This window comes from Cololabis saira, chromosome 6, assembly GCF_033807715.1.
Source record: "Cololabis saira isolate AMF1-May2022 chromosome 6, fColSai1.1, whole genome shotgun sequence".
NCBI classification, from domain to species: Eukaryota; Metazoa; Chordata; class Actinopteri; order Beloniformes; family Belonidae; genus Cololabis; species Cololabis saira.
Window position 1 is genome coordinate 1832533 of NC_084592.1, and position 23340 is coordinate 1855872.

The 23340-nt window shown below is 41.6% G+C and overlaps 1 protein-coding gene across 1 annotated transcript in view; it reads left to right on the top strand.

Annotated features, from left to right (window-relative positions):
- The window catches only part of thsd7ba (thrombospondin, type I, domain containing 7Ba), a 326602-nt gene that overhangs the window by 73345 nt on the left and 229917 nt on the right, over positions 1-23340 (top strand). The window contains exon 2 of the mRNA XM_061723024.1: positions 2343-3198. Within this exon, the coding sequence (XP_061579008.1) occupies positions 2343-3198 (856 nt within the window). The remainder of the gene's footprint in view (positions 1-2342; positions 3199-23340) is intronic.

Sequence of the window (23340 nt, forward strand, 5' to 3'; positions counted from 1 at the left end):
CTTGTTGTCCATCTATAGCCCAAGATATTTATAGGTCTGCACAACCTTAATTAAAATGTCTCTCAACCACTCCTTTGTTATGCACCCCTCTGATGCCTCTGTCCCCTCACTATCTTCTTTCAGTACACTGTGAAGATTACAATTGTTGTGTTATTTACTTGTATTATCAAACTGTGTAACAATTGTTCCAACTTGCAGCAGTGGGCCCTAAACCAACTAACCACTGCCCCACTGTCATGTGGGTAAACCTGGAAGGGTACCATGGCTAGGGGAGTAAACCCAGAAATCTGCATCTGGGGACAGGCATAGGCGGAGTCCAAGAGACCGGATTACTGGCAGATCCTTGAAACTTCTGCCAGACGAAGGTCATCATGGGCTATAAGATACTTATAATAGATGAAAAATGGAAGAAGAGAAGAGAAGAAGGAAAGAGGAGAAGGGAAGAAGGGTGAGAGGGCGGTGCGCCCAGTGGATCATGTCGGTGCCCCCCTGCAGCATAGGCCTATAGCACCATAACTACCACAAAGCTATGTTTGAGACTAACTATTATAGTCTTGTTCTATAGCTGCAGCTATGACTACTGACTCTAACACACTAGAGTTTACACTAACTAAAGGCTTACTGAACATTAACTAGAGGTTTACTGAACACTAACTAAAGGTATACTAAACACTAACTATAGACTTTACTAAACAGAAACGTTTAAAGTTTGGTTTTAAAGGTGGAGATGGTGTCAGCCTCCTTAGCCTCTTTTTGGAAGTCGGTTCCATAGTAATGGTGCCTGATATGATATTTTACAAACCTGATTAATATATGTTTTTTTTTATTTGAAACAACAAATCCTGATCGAAAAGAACACCAAGGCTTCTCAAGCTTGAGTTATGGTTCTGCGTCAAAACGAAGCATGCCTACGGCGTGTGGTACGCGTCAACGCGTACCACACGCCGTCACTGACGCAGTCACTGACACCAAAACACCATTTAATCCCTTCTTAAGATGCTTTGGACCAAAAATAATAACCTCTGTTTTATCTGAAATTAGAAGCAAAATATTTCCGGACATCCAGTCCTTGAAGTGCCTAAGACATGCCTGAAGTTTAACTAACGGTTCTGTTTCATCCGGCTTCATAGACAAATAGAGCTGCGTATCATCAGCATAGGAATGAAAATGTACGCCGTGATTCTGGATTATACTTCCCAATGGCTGCATGTATAAACTTAACAAGATTGGCTCTAGCACTGAACCCTGCGGAACACCATAACAGACCCTTGACTGTTCTGAAGAAACTTCATGTACATGAACAAACTGGAATCTGTCATAGATATGATTTAAACCAACGTAGGGCTGTCCCTTTAATCCCAACATGCTCTAACCTGTGCAGTAAGATGTCATGATCTACAGTGTCAAAAGCAGCACTGAGGTCCAGTAGAACCAGTATGGACACTAATCCCTTATCTGAGGCCATAAGAAGGTCATTCATGACTCGAACCAGTGCTGTCTCTGTGCTATGATGTATTCTGAACCCTGATTGAAAAACTTCAAACAGATCATTTCTATACAAATGGTCACATAGTTGCAACTACCTTTTCCAGAATTTTAGATACATGGAATGGAAGGTTGGAAATTGGTCTATGAAAAGAGCCATTGTACCATTGCACAGGAATGTCCCTTAAACCCCAGTACTCAGTAGGAAAAAGAAGGCTGCAACAAAAGTTAAGAGCAAATTGCCCCAAGACACAGGGATTCTACTGGAGAACAGATTTACTCCACTCTTTCAAAATCCTGACTCCCTGATAGAAGGCTCTTCTTCCAGCTCCAGAGACAGGTATGAGGCTAAATCCTTTGCTAAAGGGCTACAGGCAGAGCTAACCACTGGTCCTTGTACGCTGATAGTGGGCAACAGAGCTTATGTTGATTAATGTGGATATATTGTTTATTTAATTTGGATAGGCCTGTTCAGGCAAAATTCCCCTCCAAAATCCCTAGGGGTGAACAGGTTAAGCACATAAATGTAACTCAGAATATTTACCTGATCACCATACCTGTAGCCATGCATGGCCCGAAATACTGATCAAATGAATCTCAACCTTGTTTTCAAGAAATCTACCATGGATTGATTTATGTGTGAAACTGGTTTCATTACTTTGTTCCATGATTCATTTCTTTATCAATTCATTAAAAAAATGAAACCAAAAAAAGAAAAAAAAATCAGCCATGGAGGTTAAGTGAATGTGATTGCAAGATGCTAAATAGCTGCAAATGAAATCATTGCTTTTTTTCCCCCTCCACTAAGCTTTAGCTTTTAATGACATTGCCCCCTATATGTGTGTTCTTTGTTGCAGGCCAGTGGGGTCAGTGTATTGGGAAGAAGTGTGGTTCTGGTGGGGTTCAAACAAGGACAATCTGGTGCATCCACGTGGAAGGTTGGACTACCCATAACTTCCACTGCCACCACATGGAGAAACCAGAAAGCTGGAGGCAGTGCTTTAAGGTCTGTGACTGGCACCAAGATGTTTTTGAATGGGAGGTTTCTAACTGGGGAGCATGTGTTATTATGCCTTTGTTTTCCAATGAGCTCAAGTTGAGGACAGCCGAGTGCATTACAGCACAGCATGGCATTCAGAGCCGCACCATCCACTGCATTCGCACGTCAAACAGAACCACGGTCACTTCAAAGATCTGTGAGCTCTTTTCCCAGAAACCACCAATGGAGCAGGCATGCCTAACCCCATGCCCCCAGGACTGTGTGGTTTCGGACTTCACCTCTTGGTCAAGTTGCAGCAAAACATGCGGTGGTGGTCTGCAACATCGGACTCGACATATTCTGGCCACACCAATGTATGGAGGGGCAAATTGTCAAAACCTCACTGAAACAAGGACTTGCATTAGCCTTCTTGATTGCCATAATGCAGAGGAAGACTACCAGTATAGCTTCAAAGCAGGGGCCTGGAGTGAATGCCGAGTAATACCATATCACAGGAATGCCCTCCAAAGTGGAAGGACCACAGTGGACTTAAGCTCCAATGACAACAGTACTGGCACACCCCACCCTCTGGATTCTCACCACCACTCCCATCACAACCACCAGATCCATGCTCATGTACAGGTCAGATACCCACTATCATGGGAACTAGATGTGGGATATCAGACACGCCATGTACGATGCACAAGAAGTGATGGAAAAGATGTAATGTTGAGGTAAGCCATATAAAAATACTGTATCATACTGTGGCTTTATAGCTAATGGAAAACCAAATTCAGTAGCTCAGTAAATTATGGCGCTTTTCCACTAGTACTTACTCAGCCCGACTCGGCTCGTCACGCCTCTACCCGCCTCTACCCCTTTTGTCCTCGTTTGTTTTTCCACAGCCAGGTGAGAAGTGGGCAGGTTGGGGTGAAGCTGCTGTGACGTACTCGATTGCGCAACCGCTTTGTTCATGTCGGCGCTGATGAGAAATCAGCTGGAGCCGCGAGCGTCTGAGAATAAAACAGCCCGTCTACATCCCTTTTTTAATTCTCTCGTCAGCACCAGGTTTATGAACATCTGCACCTCAGAGTTGGATCACCAAACAGACGTTTTGCGCTTTATAATAAAATCGCAGCGAGCCGCGAGTCGCTCTTGCGCTGACTCCCGCCTCCTGATTCAAACGTCTGGCGGCCCCGCCCCCCGACCAATCAGTGGCGCGGAGGGTGGTGACGTCAGAAATAGTCCCGGCTCAGCGCGGTTAGAACCTCGGCAGAATGGTTACAGAAAAAGTATCGGCTTGGCGCGGCTCAGCTCGTAGTGGAAAAGCGCAAGACGGGGGCGTGGCGGGTAGAAGCGAGCTGAGGTGGTACTAGTGGAAAAGGGCCATTAGAATATTACATAGGACCAATTTTACACAAAAAAAAGATATTTATTACAGAAATGTTGGTCTACTGAAAAGTATGCCCATGTATGCTCTCAATACTTTGTTGGGGCTCCTTTTGCATTAATTATTGCATTGATGCAGTATGGCATAGTACTGCTGAGGCATTATGGAATTCCATCTTGCTTTAATAGCACCCTAAGCTTGTCTGCACTGTTGGGTCCGGGCATTTTTCTTCTTTGTCTTGACAATATCCCATTCAGGCCGCTAAGATTGAGGAAAGGAATGTGCATGTGGTATTTTTAGATCATGGAAATGCGTTGACATAGCCATTTTCAATATACCAAATTCAAGTATCTACCGTGGAGAAATGGAAAACGTAGTTAGATCCTATATAGGAAGTGGCTAGGTGTTCCTAGGTGTCCAAGTAGTCAAGAAATGTACGGGAAAGGAATATTGCAGCTTCCAATATCTAGCTTAACTGAAGAGTCTAAGTCTTCCAAGGTCAGGACAGAGCTGTTGTTAGCTGGGAGTAAGAATGTGATAGTTTGGGAGGTGGATCCAAATCCAATTGGGGGGGTTATGAAACCCAAGGGTGGTGGTTCAGATGGCAGAATCAGATCTTAGACAGGGTGAGGGTTCAGTTTCCGTTTGGTCATTGAGGCTTGGGGCCTGACCCAGGCAAACTGGTGTGGATCAAAGCAGGTTCAGAATAAAAAAGAAAGCTGATTGTAGAGCAGGTAGGTAGACAGGAGAACATAAGGGATGCAAAAGCAGTGGCTCAGGCTAAGCAGGGACAGTTGTTAAACCGGGCAAGTGTAGATAAGAGGAAGCTTAGTTGCAGAGACCTGTGGAGTATGGGGGAGTGTTGCATTAGATTCCTGTTAGGGGCTACATGTGATGTGCTACCAAACCCCCAGAATGTTAAACTCTGGGTAAAAGGAGACCCATGGTGTTCATTGTGTTCAGGTACCACAATGTTAAAACACATCTTGTCAGGTACCTGTTGCAACACAATCAATTGAAAAGCAATTGAAAATTAAAGCTGCAAGCAGCGATGAACGGGCCCTCGCACGTGCAATTTGCACCAATTAAGATCAAGGACTAAAAACTAAGTCTGATGACACCACCCACGACTCTTTATGTCAAACCATTCAAAGGTTATGGCAGAAAATAGGAACTATGAAATATAGACCAATCAGAAGAAGGGGCGGGGCTAATTTGCACCAATGAAGGTCAAGTACTAAAAACCGAGTTCAATGACACCACCCACGACTCTCTATGTCAAACCATTCAAAAGTTATAACACAAAATAGGGACAACCAATCAGAAGAAGGGGCGGGGCTAATTCAGGCCAATGAAGGTCAATGACTCAATACCGAGTCACATTATGACAAAAAATTATGCTCTTATAATATTTATATTGTAACGTGATCATGTATTGTACAAACATGAAGAGTTTTCCTTATAACCTGTATAAGTACCATATTGTTCAAACATGACAAAAGTATTGTAATTACATTGACAAAATATTGTACAAACTCAAAAGATGTTAAAACAATATATTTTCAAATTACATCATGATAATGACTGTAGGAGGTGAGAAGTCAGGTAATCAAGGCTTTGGTTGGTTAGCAGCAGCGAGTGACTGGGAAATGCAGGTAGATTTAGGTGGGAAGCTGGTTATTCCTCAGGAAAAAGTTTGTACTCTGTTAAGGCAAGACTTCAAGTCTTATGGTTTGTTATGGCGCTTATCCACTAGTACCTACTCAGCGCACCCCGACTTGGCACGCCTCCACCCACCTCCACTCCCCTCGTCCTCGTTTGTTTTTCAACATCCAGGTGAGAAGTGGGCGTGTTGGAGCGAAGCTGCTGTGACGTATTTGATTGTGTGATCTAAACGAAGAAGACAACAACACTAAAGATGTAGAACCTGGAGGAGATGATAAATGTGCTGCTGGGTCTATGGCTTGTGTTCAATATCAATTTAAAAAATGAGAGTGAAAGAAACTTCAAGCGACAACACTTTTTAAAAAAATTTTGTTCGTGTCGGCGCTGATGAGAAATCAGCTGGGAGCCGCGAAGGCTGGGAAGTGACCAAGCGCCTGGTAGATCTGATCGTTCCTTATCGCTCGTCTAGATCCCTTTTTAATTCTCTCCTCAGCCACCAGGTTAATGAACATCTGCACCTCAGAGTTGCTCGGCAGAATAGGTACAGAAAAAGTATCTACTCGGCCAGCCTCTACCCGCCTCGGCCCGTAGTGGAGAAGCGCAAGACAGGGGCGTGGCAAGTAGAGGCGCGCTGAGTAGGTACTAGTGGAAAAGCGCCATTAGTAAGAAAATAGTTTACTTTATTGAACTGACAGTTCCCTGGGAAGATTTGGTGCAGGAGGTATATGAAAGGAAAAAGCTTGGCTACAAAGAATTGGGGGCAGAAAGTTTGAAGGTTTGTCCAGTAGAAGTGGGATGTAGGGGTTTCATAGCTAGATAGCTAGAGCAGTAGTCACATTGCAGTTTCGTCCTCTGACTACCTCAATGTTTGCTGTGTAAATATGTTTATATCTGTTTATATATATATATATATAGTCATTATAGTCATCCTTGTAGTGCACCAGTTAGCCATTGTTCCGTCTCTCCTTTCTCTGTTCTTCATTCTCTCTGTCTGTTTTCTCTTTTCCTGCTCTGCCCAGCTGGCCTCCATCAGGTGGGTCCCCCTTATGAGCCAGGTCCTGGTCCAGGTTTCTTCCCTCCTAAAGGGGGAGTTTTTCCTTGCCACTGTTTAGCTTAAGCTATTTCTCCCTCCAGGGGAGTTTTTACCTGCCAGTGTTTATGTAATAATTGCTCGGGGGTATGTACTGGGTCTCTGGAAAGCGCCTACAGACAACTTCTGTTGTAATAGACGCTACACTGTATAAATAAAATTGAATTGGATTGAATTGAAATTATTTGAATTATTGGCAGAACTAGGACTACATGGCAGAGTTTGAAGAAGACAGTGAAAGAAATGTCAGATGAGGCAGCTAGATATAATCAGTGGATCTGGATTAAGAGAAACAAAGTCAGCTGGGGCAAGTAAAATCATTTTTTCTTTCATTGGTTATGAAAATTAGGGAGTGTGTGGGTGGCTGGGAGGTCAGTTTACATCAATCAGGCTTTTAAGGAAAAATCCAGGATGAGGACGTTCATCTAAAGAAATGGGAGGGGCCTATCTTAATTTCTCTGATTGGGACCATGCTGTTATGTTGTGCTGGTACTGTCAATTCTTGGAGCTTGCATGAAACGAGCCTGGGTCTGTTGAAGAAGTCAGTGCTGACTTGGCCTGACAGCCATTTTGTAGTTAATACATTGGAGGAGTTTGTGGTGGTTTAAGTTTGCGTACTTCTGTGGGATGTTGGGGAAGGTTATATCAGCATTGTCAGTACCATGTCCTTTACTAAGTGCAAGAGTTTATTTTATTTATTTTTTTTATATCTTTTTATTTCACAATAATTTTCACAATTCACATTTTCACATGCCTGATTTCTATTATACCCACATTCCTACCCTCCCCAATTACCCTAGGGAAAAAAAAAAAAAAAAAAAACATTAAGGGAGAACAAAATTAAATAAATATTTAAAAAAAAATAAAAAATAAAAAAAATAAAATAAAAATAAAAAAATATATAATGGCAGCAACAGCGATATCAAACTATATATATATATATATATATATATATATATATATATATATATATATATATATATATATATATATATATATATATATATATCCATATATACATACAAACATACATACCTATAAGGCACAAGTTCGAAAACAAAATAAAGATACTCATTGGTCCCCTTTGGAAAGATTATCCAGTTTTGAGAGTAATGGGAACCAAAATTCTTGAAAAATATGAGCACGGTTGTATTTTTCTAAAGTTAATTTTTCCAATGGTAAAAAAACTGAAATTTGATTAAAAAAAAACTTGAAAGTTGGAGGGGAATCATCTTTCCAAAGTAAAAGTATGCATTTCTTAGCGAAGTATGTGATCATAATTAATATCCTGCTTTTTTTCCGGTCTAACTGAAGATCCAGTGTGTCGTTTAATAAATACAAATTGGAGCTTAAATCAAAATTAATTTCTAATACGGATTGTGTGAAGGAATGAATTGATTTCCAGAAACTTATTAAAAGATCACATTCCCAAAACATATGTACAAATGTTCCATTGATTTTTTTGCATCTTGGACATTTTGAAGAGATATCGTTTGAAATTTTGTGCATTTTAATTGGAGTTAAATAAAATTTGTGAATAAATTTAAAATTAGCCTCTTTAATTTTATTACTAGTAAAAGGAAAATTTATATTTTCACATATATTTAACCAAGTGTTTTCTTCAAAGACCATCCCCAACTCCTTCTCCCATATCTTCACTAAAGTTTGGAAAGATGACAAACCTCCTTGTGATAAAATATTATAAAATTCACTGATCTTTCCTTTAATTGTGTCTGAAGTTATAAATATGTCCTCTATTTCAGATAGTCCAAGTCGAATTTTATTTGCTTTGATAAGTGATTGAACAATGCTCCGTATTTGTAAATATTAAAAAAAATGTTTGTCAGGGATGTTGTATTCTGATTTTAAGTTAATGAATGATTTTAATTGCATGTTCAAATTAAATAAATCCTTAAACTGTTTTAAACCAGAGTTTGCCCATTCACCTATGTTGATATGTTTGATATTCAGATCTGGATTTGGATAAATGGTGGAATGAATTGAAGTGCAGGTGGTAATACTGTTTTTTTTCCTACAATCTCTCCATGCTAACAGGGTATTAAAAACAGAGAAACATTTGTCTATGTTTTTTATTTTTTCAAACTTATTCATAAAAATAAGAGAGACCAGTGGCAAGGGTTCGAAAAACCAGATTCCTTAACTGGGCTGCCCAAAAATAATATTGGAGATTGGGGAGGCCAAGACCTCCCATGGATTCTGGTTTCATTAGGGTCATTAGACTGATCCTAGGTTTTTTATTGCCCCAAATGAATTTTGAGATGCCGCTATTTAATGGTTTAAAGAACTCCACAGATAAAAAGCATGGTAACATCTGGAAAAGAAAAATAAATCTTGGTAGAACATTCATTTTAATAGTGTTTATGCGCCCTAATAGTGACAGTGGAAGAGAAGACCATGTTAACAGGTCTGATTTTATCTTGTGTACAATTGGGGTGTAATTTTCTTTAAACAGATTATCTAAATTGGGAGTAATATGTATACCCAAATATTTAAAGCCCTCTGGTGTCCAATGAAAGGGACAAGATGTAAGCATTTCTTCTGTTGGTGTCATGTGTAAGAGAACAGCATTAGATTTACTGAAATTGATCTTATAACCTGAGTAACTTCCAAACTGTTTAATTGTGTTTTGCAAGTGTGATATTGATTTCTCTGGGTCCGTGATGTATAAAAGAATATCGTCTGCATATAAGGAAATTTTATGTTCGTTATTATCGACCTTTAAACCTTGAATACTTATGTTGTCTCTTACACTTGCCGCCAAAGGTTCGATCACCATTGCAAAAAGCAAAGGTGACAAAGGACAGCCCTGCCTTGTCCCTCTAGATAAAGAAAAAAAGTCAGAGCACCTACCATTGGTTATTACTGCAGCTTTTGGACAATTATAAATCATTTTAATCCATTCAATGAAATTAACACCTAAATCAAATTTATATAAAACAGAAAAAATAAATTTCCACTCAACTCTGTCAAAAGCCTTCTCTGCATCTAAAGAAAGAAGAAGAGAAGGCTCCTGGCGGTTGTTGAGAGAATTAATTATATTCAAAACTCTCCTTATATTGTCAGAAGCATATCTCCCCTTTATAAAGCCTGACTGGTCTGGCTTGACCAACTTAGGCAAAACAGAGTCCAGTCTTCTTGCTAATAGCTTAGTGATGATCTTATAATCATGATCCAAGAGACTTATAGGTCTATATGACGAGCACTGTAGAGGATCTTTACCACTTTTATGTAAAACACTAATATGTGCTAAATTCATTGATTGAGGAAGTAATTTTTTATAACAGAAATTGTTCAACATTGTCAAAAAAATAGGTTTAATCTCTGACCAGAATTCCTTATAAAATTCAACTGAGAAACCGTCCGGTCCTGGACTTTTATTTATAGGCATTGAAATGATTGTATCCAGAATTTCTATTTCTGTAAATGGGGAATTCAAAAGGAGTCGATCTTGAGCACTTGCTTTTGGTAGATTAATATGTTTAAGATAATCATTTACTTCATCTTGTGAATATCCGCCCTGTGACTGATAAAGATTTTTGTAGAATTCAAAAAAAGTTTGGTTTATCTCTTTTGGGTGATAGGTTACCTTATTTTCCATAACATATATAGCTTTAATAATCTTTTCTGCTTGCTCCTTCTTTAATTGGTGAGCTAATAATTTACCCGGTTTGTTTCCAAATTCATATTCCTTTTGTCTAATATAAGTCATTTTTTGTATGATTTCATCTGAAATCTTAAGATTTAATTTTGCTCTAGCGACAGTTAATAGTCTCCAATTATCCTCTGTGGGTGCATTCTTATGGAGTTTTTCACATCGGGCCACTTCATTCTCTAGTTCTTTTCTTTCAGTTAGTTTCTCGTATTTTTTAAATGAAGCATATGAGATAATGAGTCCTCTTAACGTGGCTTTTGCTGCTTCCCAAATAATGTTGGGATCTAAGGAAGGATCATTGTTTTCTTTAATATAATTTGTTATCCACGTTTGCATTTTTGATTTAAATTCATCATCTTTCAGGAGAGAGGAGTTGAATTTCCATCGCTTGGATATAAAATGTTCATGATCAAAATTAATTTTTAGATGGATTCTAGAATGATCTGAGAGGATAATTGGATTTATTGTACACTTGCTTATCATATGGATGTATTTAGAAGGTACAAAAAAATAATCTAGTCGGGAGTAAGAGTTATGGACGTTTGAAAAAAAGGTATAATCCCTAACACCTGGATTTAACTCCCGCCAAACATCAATCAAACCACAGTTAACACCTAACCCCTGAAGAACCTTAGCAGATTTAGGATTGGAACTCTTTACTTGATTAGATTTATCTCTTAAACACATCGTTTTGTGTTTATTTAAACCATAGAGTCTCTATGGGGTTTGGTCTCAAGATTTTCCTGGCCACATGGTCTTTAAACCAGGTATTGGTACTTAAGGAAGTGTGGGGAGGTGCCAAGTACTGATAGAAAATGAAATCAACATCTCCAAAACGTATTTCGGCAGTAGGAAACATGAAGTCCTCTAATAGTTCCTGGTAGAGGGTGGATATATTGTGGATGTCTATTGTGTCCTGTGGAAACTTCACACCAAACCTTGAGCATCCCCTGAAAAGAGGACTTTGGACCACTGAGCAATGGTCCAGTCTCTTTTTTCCTGGCCAAGACAAGACACTTCTGAGATGGGCTCTGGTTTGGGATTGACTTGACACAAGGAATACCACATTTGTGACCCATGTACTGGTTGCATCTAAGGGCCCGATTTACTAAGATCCTAAATAAAGAGTACTAAATTGCGTGTGCACTGAAAAAGTTTGCACGTGCTGTTGTTGTGTGTTTTGCGTGCGCAATTGATAACAGGTGCAAACCGCAGTATTTAAATGAGGTGTTGCGTGTCTTAGGGTTTGCGCCATGGAGAGTCTGGATGGAAAGCGGGAGAAGCAGGATAGTCGCAAGCGCAAAATGAAATTTGACGAGTTGGAGTTAGAGATTGTTGTGCCGTATTCAGCACCCCTGCCGTGAAAAGCACCCCCTCGTCGACATATTTTACCCACAGATCTCTTATTCACGAGTAAATGTCAAAAAGGACTAAATGCTCATGTTTAATTTACTACAAATGACAACGTACACACAATGACAAAAATTATATTCTCATTCCGTGTCACGTTCTGTTTAGCGTCCAGTTTTGTGTTAATGATTCATGTTTAAATGCGCTCATGGATTCCACAATAGTCATACTTTCCCACAATCACAGTCACAGATGACAAAAATCGGGTAAATGGTTATTGATGTCATTAATTAATAGCCTGCTTACTGTGTTGTCTTCCATAATATTTGTAAATATATATAATATAAACTCCTAAGTATGTGTTTGTGTGAGTGTGTATAAGGGGGTGCTTTTCACGGCAGTGGTGCTGAATACGGCACAACACCACAATAACAGCAGCCATCGGTGCGTAATGCTGGGCAGATTAGCACCTTCCTTTCGAACGTATTAAATACAGACGCAATCATAATCCCTGCAATTACTTTCGGGCTTGGTAAATCTCATTGCGTGTGGTAAATGGACATATTTGCATTTCCCCCCCCCCAGTACTTAGCGCTTTCTGGCGGGTACGCCCCATATTGATTATTCATCAGGGCAAAAGTACTAAATGTGTTCATTTAATAGCGTGTGCTATTTTGCTCATTTGAGAGGCGCAGTCCTCTTTGCACGCTGTTAGTAGATCAGCTTGCACATTGGTTTGCACGTGATGTCAAGTTTGCACACGTTTTTACGCACGCAAACCTTTAGTAAATCAGGCCCTAAGTGTTTTGGCTCTTGAACCACTGACTCTAGCCGCACTCCACTCCTTGTGAATCTCCCCCGAAATTCTTCAATGGACTCTACTTTCTCCTCTCCTCTGTCCTGATCTCCTCTAGACTGCTGTTAGGCGCGGCGGGGGGGGGGCGGTCACTTGTAGACGTGCGGCTATTCTCGTCGGTCGCCGAAGCGCGGGTGTCACGGATCCAGGAGATGCAGCTCACAGCCGAGGCGAGACGCCGGCTGGCCGTCCTCGAGACGTCCCAATTCCTGATATAAACAGAAAACTCGGAGTGGGAAAAAGGGGGGTTTCAGTCGGAGCTTTCAGCCCCAGCGGTCTTCTGGTTCCCCTCTCCTTCCGACTCTGAAATGAAAGGACGATGGTGCAGTGTACAGCAGCTGGCGCCCTGCGTCCCCCTGGTCAACGGAGCCTGCTCACGTCGTCTCGTGCACGCGGGTCCGGTCCTCTGTAGACGTGCAAGCCCCGTCTTATGGCTGATGAGCGCGTCGGCGTCACGGACTCAGGTGGCGGGATGCTTCTCGGGCTGATCTGGGCACGCTGCCGGAGGTTCTTTCATGCAAAAGAAACTCAGATAGAAAAAGTTAGTGGGAGATGGGAGATGGGAGCCGGTAGCGCCGTAGCCCTCCGGGGCCGCAGGAGACCGCTCCGATTCCCCGGTAGGATGGTCCGGGGAATCCCCCCCCTCCTTGCCAGTCTGGTCCCGATGAGCTTTTGGCAAGAAGCCAAGAGCTGACGAACTGAAGAGATGAAGATCTGAGAAAAAGAGAAGGTTTGAAGATAGTCAAAACGCTTTTGATTCCGCGGGCTGCAGTGACTTAATCAGCGCCTGGTCAGTGATTGGGCGCGGGCCGCTTCAGGCGCCGCCCCCAAGGCACACTGGTCCTTGTAGTCTTTGACAAGGCGGCCATTTTAGGAGGCACATTAAAGCTGATTTCAGGTTGAAGACTGAGCCAGCTTTAAAGAGCTAATTCACATTCACAAAATGTTCAATGAGACATTCATAAGTCCAGAGTTCACATGAGCAGATAACGCTGGTCCAACAACGGTACAATAAAATCTCAAAACTATCAACGCATTCTGGAATGAAATGTGCTGCGCAGTATTAGACAGCATGGCTTCAGGTGCAGCAATGGGTCCTCAATTAGGACATTGACCAAAAACACACAGCTGAACACCCAAGAAAGGCTAAGAACAAGACATTGGACTATTCTGAAGTGTTCTTTTACTACTTTTTTCTTTGTCGCAAGCAAATTCCTAAACACTAGTTTTCACTCTTCCTGTTGACAGGAAAACTAAATGCATGAAGAGAGTAATACTTCCGCTTACACACAGACAATTAATTACATGGTGATGGCTAATTTGGTGTTAAAACTAGATCAAATTACTATTACAAGCATGTAGCTTTCTATATACTTACTTTTTTTCCAATGTTTTCAGTAATGCTTCAGGCCATAGCACTGGCACCAGAACTTCTGTGAGATGTGTGGAAATGAATTTACAGCATAGCATCAATCAACTATTTGTCAATTATTATTGTATGTAGAGCTAACTGTGCTATATCTTTTCCTAAACCTAACCAAGTAGCTTAGTGATGGTGCCTTAATACAGTATAACCAGTTATGGCATGATGACAGACAAATTTCAATAAATTAGAACAGCAAGAATGTCCAGAGTTTGGCGAGGTTCTAATCACTAACACTTAGATTGCACTGAATTGGAATAAAATTAGACTGACTTGGATTGTTAGTAGTTGAACTGGATTTTCCAATAAATACCGCAGCACTAAAGTGCAAATTGCCCTGAGTCATGCCTTTATTTGTTGATTGGTACTATACAGAGTGAATTGCATTGGACTGAAACATTAATCTCAAGCCACTGAGGACCGATCCATACTATAGCCCTGCCTTTTGCCTGAAGACAGCAGCAATAGGCTCCAGCAGATCCCTGTGACCTAAATAGGATTAAGCAGAATCAGAATCAGCTTTAATGACAAAGTTTGAACATATCAAACAGGGAATTTGACTTCGGTTAACAGCGTTGGCACCACTGTTGTTATAAGGTGCCATATTTCCAAAAGAGGATGACACTGGGATGGAGGAGGGAAAAAAGGCATCTTCACACTGTGTATAAATACACAGTGTCAAGGTGCAAAAAACACCTCAGCACAGAAAAGCAATATACTCATAATAACAACATCATGATGGAGACTTGCATGTGGGTCTGGGGGTGGGTGGGTGACTGGGGAGGCGGGGGGATCCGGCACGGTACATCCAAGTGAACACTGCAGCCTTCGTGGCGCTCCAACCTGGTGACTGTGTTGGGGGCGGTGGTAAGACAGGAGCCGGGGAAGGCGTTGAAAAAGAGGGAGGTGTATTTATCATTGTGTGTGTGTGTGTGAGCAGTAAGTCTGTGAAATATGCCCCAGTACTCCTCAGCCATTGTCATTGATGTTATCAGACGCCTCGGTATAGTTCTGATCCAGGTCCACAGGTGTCCTGAGGGGAAGGGGAGAGCTAGTGGGAGCAGAGTGTCTTGTTTTCATTCATCCAGGGAGATTGTGACTGGAGCGGCCTGACAAGCTGCTCTGTCAAAGTCAAAGTTCATCAATGGCGACTCCAAACAGACGAATTTGTGGTCAATTCCCGCCAAGCCGAGCTTCTAACTTCTCCAAGGTCTTTTCCATCCTGCCAATGAGTTCAAAAACCGCAGCTAGCATGCGATTCTGTTCAAGAATCCTATCCAGCTTGCGGTTTTGCTCCCCCAACGTTAGAGTCTGAGTGTTGGTCCCTTCAGCCAAGTCAGGCAGCCCTGGAAGGGCCAGAATTGCTGTCAAAGATTTCCGAATTTGTCAATATGCCAGGTAACCGCCAGCTCCAAAAAGCAGAAATCCTGGTATCATTAATCCAATTATGTAGGCATCTTTAACATCCTTGACCGACAGTATGGACAGACACACGATCCTCCATGTCTTCCAGGGGTGCATCATGTATCCAGCAGCAAACGTCCCATCGGGGCAAGAGGGCTCCCCTTTGCCCTGACTTCTCGTCGAGAAAATTTGGTCAATTGCACTGAGAGACCAGCCAAACAATTCCATGATTGTAGAAAGTTTCGGAGGATGTGAAAAGAGAGGCTCTAAGAGTGACAAGACAGAACAAGACAGAGAGCAGCAGCAGGGCAGATAGGGAGGGAGCGGGAGCAGAAAAGCGTCCGCCTTCACCGAGAGCAGGAAGAAGAAGGTAAAGATATTGGATTGATGAATGGATGGATGGATCTAAAGTGACCAAGTCTAGGAGTTTATGGGTAACTAAATGCAAGGCATCAATTATGGCTGTATTCCTGTTTTGTGGCCTTAAATCGAGTCCAAATAATCCCTTTGCTACTAGAGTTGATGCAAAGATTGATTTTTGTATGCGTGTGTGTGTGTATGGGGGCGGGGGATGACACAAAATGTGGTACTTTGTGTCATAGACAAATATCTTTCTTTGGTCTCATCTTCCCAAAAGATGTTGGAAGCCACTCTGAAATGTAGCTTTCTTTTCTTTGTAACTTTACATTCATTAGTGTGTGTGTGTGTGTGTGTGTGTGTGTGTGTGTGTGTGTGTGTGTGTGTGTGTGTGTGTGTGTGTGTGTGTGTGTGTGTGTGTGTGTGTGTGTGTGTGTGTGTGTGTGTGTGCCTTAAATGTTTCTGGTCATTTGTAATATGAGACGGCCATGATCATTTGTTACTCTTCTTGATCCCAAATACACATTTTTCCCTATATAGAGATGTTATCCGTAAAATTGTATTGATGGTGGTTGTTCATTCAATTATAGTTACAATTTGTGTAAACCGTGTTGCACTGTTTCACCAGCTTATTGGCAGAGTGTTGATGTGTGCTCCCCTCATTCCTTGCTTTCAGAGCTAACTCAGGTGTGTGGATTTGATAATAATGGATTTTGCAGAACATGCACAAATACAAAGCAGGAGACCACACACACACGCAAACTGCAGAGAGGAAGGGAGAGAGAGCGAGAGAGAAAGAGAGAGATAGTCTTAAGTAGCACTTGCTTTGTCCTCAGTGGAACAGAAAATCATTGTATCAATATTACGGCCTTTTGTCTAAATGCCAGTAAATACCATCATCTCAGTGTAAAGTGGTACTATTAGCTGGCTGTTATAATCAATATCAGTCTACAATCCATTAAGCCAAGCATAACAGAAAAAACCTTTCTATTATACCTTGGCTGAAGGATATATTTTTAATTTTCATATTGTGTTTCAATTTATATTCATGACCAATGCATTGAATCAGAAAAGTGAAGAATCAAATACCCCACTATTCTTAGTTTGCTGAGATGTGGGTTTCCCATGTGTTTTCAAGCAAAGGAACTTCCAATGTTGCACAGTCTTTATGCATTACATATCACAAGATATTATCTTTAGTGCTTCACTGGTTTAATGACTTCTAAAGGAACCACTTACTGTATAGTACCCAATTACTGTGGTTTTACTAAAAACTATTATCATTTAAATATTTAGATTCACCACATAAATTATACCTCATTATATTTTTCATTTAGTTTAGTCATTTGGGCTATATTGGAGTATGGAATTTTGGCTCTGTTGCTACAAACCTTTCCGACCCAGTACAAGGAGAGAGTGAGTTTCGGCTGCATTACTGACAGTAGATCTGATTTGTTCTGGGTGTAAGTTAGTCTCTGTCAGGACTGCCCTTTGAAAATACTTCTGGACAAAATCGATACGGACAGAATTTATGGCAGCAGTAAGAAGCAGAAGGGGTCCAGTTTGGTGGTCTCAGGATTCCATCTGGGCTTTTTGAGGATGACGTGGTCCTGTTGGAGTCATTGTTCCACCATTTTTAGCTCTTACTTGCAACCAAGTGTGATGTGGTGGAACAACCTCCCCAGTGCTTGAGGCAAGGGATTGTACAATTTAGCAAATAAAGATTGCCTTGTTATAATTTCCCGGTGTATTATTTGATAAGTACTGCTGATTGTGGCGGAGATTTTCGGTCACTCTGTGAAGTCATTATGAGTACATTCAGGTCAGACCAGTATTGTGTCTGTGCAGCTTGGGTTTTAATTTTCATACACAGCTGCAAAGGTGTTGTTTTGAGAACTGCATGTTATTCTGTTTAAAGAATACACACCTCTGTTCTGTAAAACTGCTGTACTGGCAACTCTATGTCACTCCTGCATTGAAATTTGAGATGTACGTTTGGGCCCCTTTTGCATGCAAAATATAATTAAACAATTTACTAATTTGAACCATATTAGGATGCCAGCTCAACTAACAACAGAATGAAACAGTGATATCGTAGTTAAATTAAGAGAAGTTTCCTGAGACTCGATGTAATCTGATGTTAGTTTTTTATATGGATAAAGTCATTAAGGCTGATGTCCATGCTGAGTAAAAACTCAGTCATGACTAAAAACAGAATACTTGCATAAAACTACATAGAAATTGCCTACATTTGTGGGTGAACATATTTTTATTAGCTTTAATAAATACCTGTTTTGGGATTTATCAATCACGTATATAACAAATATACGTAATTGCAAGTTTGTGGGGTCAGCCCTTGATACATTTTTCCAATCAGTAAGCGCAAACTTAAATTATTAAACTTCTTCATGGGCTGTGGACTTTGTGTTTTTGTATCTTTGCATTTCCAAATTTCACATTTTAGTTTTATTTTCTGTTTTAATTTTATACTATAGTTTTCCCGTTTTTGTATTTATTTTCTGTTGAATTTTACCTCCTGCCCTTCCTTCACACAAGGCTTCAGTTACTGATTGCCGCACACCTGACTTCTATTAATAATCACTCCCCACAATGTATACCAGGTTTCCTTTGTTTCCTATTAGATCATTGTTTTTATCTTCAAGACTCATGCCATTTACCTGAGGGCTATTGTATGAAAGTATATTTGATATGTCTAGGATTTCTGTGAAAATTGAGCATAAAAAATTGGGGGTGCGTTCCCCCCAGGGAAATTTTTTGAGCATAATGCATTTAAATGCATCAATCTGGTGCACTTTGGAAAGCTAGAATAACAATAATAGGGTGTCTGCTGCCTTAACTTACCTTGGAAACATAGATATCCTCTCCGGAGCTTCTCTACCCGGCTAAACTTATTCTCTGCTCCTCTGTTTGTGTGAGCACAGAGCATGCACAGCCTTCACCGCTGATTGGCTGTTTCCCGTGCCTGTCTCTGTGTGTAACCAATCAGATGGTGCTGTGGGCGGGACATTGCTGGACACAGTGCAGTGACTGCAGGCAGAGAGACGCGGCTGCATCAACCCCAAAATAACGCAGTTATTTAAAAAGTTACACTTTTTTATATTATTAGTGTTTTATATATATACGAGAGATCTGCCCAAATAAGTCCCGGAACACAGGGAGGCCAAAATCGAGAGGTGCCGGATCCTGTTCCGGCAGGATCCGGCACAAATTAACCCCTGCTGTTATATTACAAAGGATAAAAAAAATAGTAGTGAAGCAAACCCTGTTCTGTGAAGATATTTTTTGTGTTTATTTGGACTCTTCTGGGCGAGTTTAACTGTTTCTAAATGAGTAATTCATGGCTGTAAAACTTTAATGGTGGCCGCTGTGTTGTGAGCAGTGCTCTTAATTAGATGTGCGTGACGCTGTTTAAGTGACACTGGTTATATGTACGTTGTAGAGTGTGTGTATGTGCCTTTGTCCACCAAATGAAACTAAAATGCACAATACAATGCACTGAAAAAAAAGGCGTTTTGTTCTGTAGTGTGTCGGCGGCGTGCCGTCGCCATTTTGAGACGTCAGGAGAGCCTGTTTACGTATTCCTTTGGTAAGAAAACCTTTTGCTTCACCTTTGTTTTGTTTTATTACTTTATGTTTACAGTGTTAAATCAAACAGTAAAAATGTGAGCTAACCACTGTGATGGAAAGATTAAGAAAGTTAGATATATTTAAATATCGCTCTGACTGTTGTACAGTTGTACAGGTTTTTTTGGATGTATTGTAGCTTTCGCCAGGACGTGTCGGAAGGACGAGCGAAACGTTAGCCAGTTTAACAGTTTATTACCGGTAGTGAGGCCGAGTCTCCTCGTCCGCTCCGCCGCCGGGCAATCACGGGCAATTCACGTGCCCCCCTTCCCCCCTTTAACGTTCTCATGGTGGCCTCAATTACGTCCGCCTTATGGATCCGCGTTAAGTTGATGCAGCCCTACGCCGTAGGCTCTGCGTCGGTGTAACGCGTAACCATAAATCAGCCTTTACCATAATACAATGGCCGCATTGCGTCATCGGGCGCGCGGCACATTAAAAAAAAAAAAAAGATGTTTATATGCGCCTAATGGTCGCAAAAATACGGTAATGTATCGAGCCACAGCAACGCTCTTCCCCCAAACTAAACTTGGGGAGAACGCTGCGTGGCTGCACGCTCTGGTTTTTGTATCCTGCTCAGCAGTGTTTTGGTTTTGTTTAATTTAAATAAATCACTTTTTTTTTGGACCTCCTGCCTCCTGCTCTCCTACATCTGGGTCCGACTCCAACCTCATTCCTAACAGAACTGACCAGCCATCATGGACCCAGCAGGAGAGACTTTTGATTTGTGGGTGTTCTTCTACCGTGACAGAGTGGAGTTCTTTCACCAGGTGTTGAAGAGGACAGGGACCTGTTGGCAGGAGCAGGAATCCCCCTGTTCCTGAGGTGGTCCCGGACGCACTCGTCCCTGTTCCAGCGGTGGTCCCGGACGCACTCGTCCCTGTTCCTGAGGTGGTCCCAGACGCACTCGTCCCTGTTCCTGAGGTGGTCCCAGACGCACTCGTCCCTGTTCCAGCGGTGGTCCCGGACGCACCCATCCCTGTTCCAGAGGTGGTCCCAGACGCACTCGTCCCTGTTCCAGCGGTGGTCCCGGACGCAGTCGTTCCTGTTCCAGCGGTGGTCCCGGACGCACTCGTTCCTGTTCCAGTGGTGGTCCCGGACGCACTCGTCCCTGTTCCAGTGGTGGTCCCGGACGCACTCGTTCCTGTTCCAGTGGGGGTCTCGGACGCACCCGTTCCTGTTCCTGAGCGGCACCATCCCGGGTGGGATGGATGCGGTCTCTTCTAATTAGACCGGACTTTCCCCAAAACGTCTTCCAATTGTCAATAAAGGCCACGTCGTTTTCTGAACACCACCGAGACGACCAGCGGTGGAGCGATGACATGCAGCTAAACATGTCATCACTGGTCAGATTGGGGAGGGGACCAGAGAAACCTACGGAGTCCGACAGAGTTTTGGCGTGTTTTTTTTTGTCTGCATATATATTAGGGGTGTAACGATACACTAATCTCACGATACGGTACGATACACGATAATGAGGTCACGATAACGATATGATATTATAGCAGCATTTTTTTAACAACCGTGAATTAGGAACATATGACTGGAAAAAATTGTCTTTTATTTGAAAGACACAAAATACAAAACAATGCTGTGCATTTGCCCTATTGTTACAGTTTGTAATGCTTTATAACTGTTTAAGTTTTAAAGAGCAAGTCAGGCCAACCATTTTCCACAAACTGAACTAAAAGTAAATGTCAGGTTTGCATTATGCATCTTCAGTTTCATACAAGTACAAATATTTTGCCACAAACTGAATAGTTTCTCTTATTAATGATTTGACTTTTTTCTTTTCCAGAAATTTAACAACTAAAATTAAATAAATAACTAAAAGTAAATAAATACATACAATTTTACATCATAAAAAAGATTGATTCATGCTCACCTTATAAGTGTAAGAGGAGATTTATTTTTGTTAAGAAGGTTATTTTGGTAATTGAGGGTTCATTATTTTATAAATATATTCTTTATATTCTGATGTAAATCAGGAACTATAATTACATTAGTCAGTTTATCTGTAGTGATTAGTCTGTTTTAGATTGGGCGGAGTGATACGCCACAGTACGGCACTAGGTGCTGTGTTGATGTTCTAAAATCCTACACTGTTGAGGGACATTAAAGTACACTGGAACTCAGCAGAAGTTGTCCCGTGTTTATCCTACTCACGACCCCAAAAAGGTTTAATTTAATAAGGTAAGGCTTAACTCTACACCAGCCTTACATAAGTAAAAGTTCAGAGCTCAAAACCCTGCAAGTGTCCCGTGATCGGGACCGCAAAACGGTACTAGTTTCTTCTGAGCGGAGGAAGATTTTGGTCCACGGGTCGAGGCGTGGTCGGATGTGCGTTACCAGTCAACACAATAGATTAATATTAATAACCCAATATCCAAATACAGTTTGTCACCTCCACGACACGTATTGTGACGTTTTTGTGGCACGATATATTGTTACACCCCTAATATATATTAATGGTAATACCAAGTTTGGTAAAACCTAAAGCATATATATGCATTTTAATATATACTCAAATCTATAATGCTTTTTTTAAATAACTAAAATAAACACATGTGAGGGGGGTTCGGGGAGTGGGGTTCGGGGTGGCATCCGCTGCTAGTCTCAAAACGAGAGAAACACAGGGAAACTCACAACGGGCACACAAGCCTTTGAGTCTCTGAAACTGAATCAAGACTAGGCTACTGCGATTAACTGTCCCCCAAAACTGTAGAGTGAGTATGTAGGTGAGTGAGCAGGTGTGTATGTCTGTGTAACTGTGTGTGTGCAAATAGAAAACAAGGCTTTACCTGAACTGCAACTATAGTGGAGGAAAAAGGCCACAACCATGCTACAAGGAAGAAAACCAAACCCAGGCCACCCACAGTCCCACGGAGGACCAGAAGAGGGTGGAAGGAAACCCCCTGCCAGCAAGCCCCACCCCCTCCCTTGCAGGTGTTTTGGCGTAGGTACACACTGACACAATCTTAATTTTAGTGACTTCCGACTGGTGTAGACGGGTGTGATTAGCGCTGACATATATGATAACTTTACCAAATTTACGATTACTCTTTGCCAGCAGCTTCAAATTTACTTCAATGTCGCCCACTCTGGCCCCCGGGATGTGTCGCTGAGTGGAGAAAAATGGTTAGAGACGTGAAGCGAGTGGTGGTGTTCCGTGAGCCCTTTAGGACTACGCTTCACCGTCACCCAGCCGCCCTGCCTGGCCGGCTGCTCGGGAGCTGCAGGGGAGCGGCTACCAGCAGCTGCTACAGGCCGGTCCGCCGCTTAGCCTGGCTAGCTGACGAGTCTACGGGACTATGGTCTAGTTGGTGGAACCGGACCTCTAACTGACTGAGCCTCGCCTCCAGTCCTATGAATAAACTACACTTCAGACACTTACCGTCTTCACCTAAGGAGGCAGAGGCATAGCTAAACATTACACACACTGAGCAGCAAGGAGGTGAAACGGTGGGAGAAGAGAAGGCCATGCTAAGAGGCTAACAGAGGCTAACAGACAGAAAATGTATCGGTGTTTGGTGACAATGAAAGTTACAGAAGAGAAAAATGTGCAAGTGTTGAATTAAAGACAGAAGTTTACCAGATATAGTATTATTTTATCAGAAAACAAAGAGCTTGCAACATAGTGCAACGGCAACAGACTGCAAACAGGAAGTGACGCAATACGTGATCATTGTGCCGAATCACAAATGGTCTTTACAGTTTTGATGCAGACGATTTAATTACATTTCTTTTTTTGGATCTAAGGTACCGCTGACTAAGCAGAAGCAGCAGCAGCCTTAATAAATCCTGATTGTTAATTTATCCTGGCAAATATTTTGGCTTAATCCACTTTCTTGGTTTTGTGAAACAGGCTTTTTTTTTTTTTGATTTTAATGTTTTCATTTGGGGTTTTTTCCTATCTTTCTGGCTGTACATTTTATACATTTATTTGAAATTTTCCGAATTTAGCATTAACCTGTAACATGTATATTGGGTCCTACACTCAATATATTCCTGCAAAACTTTAAC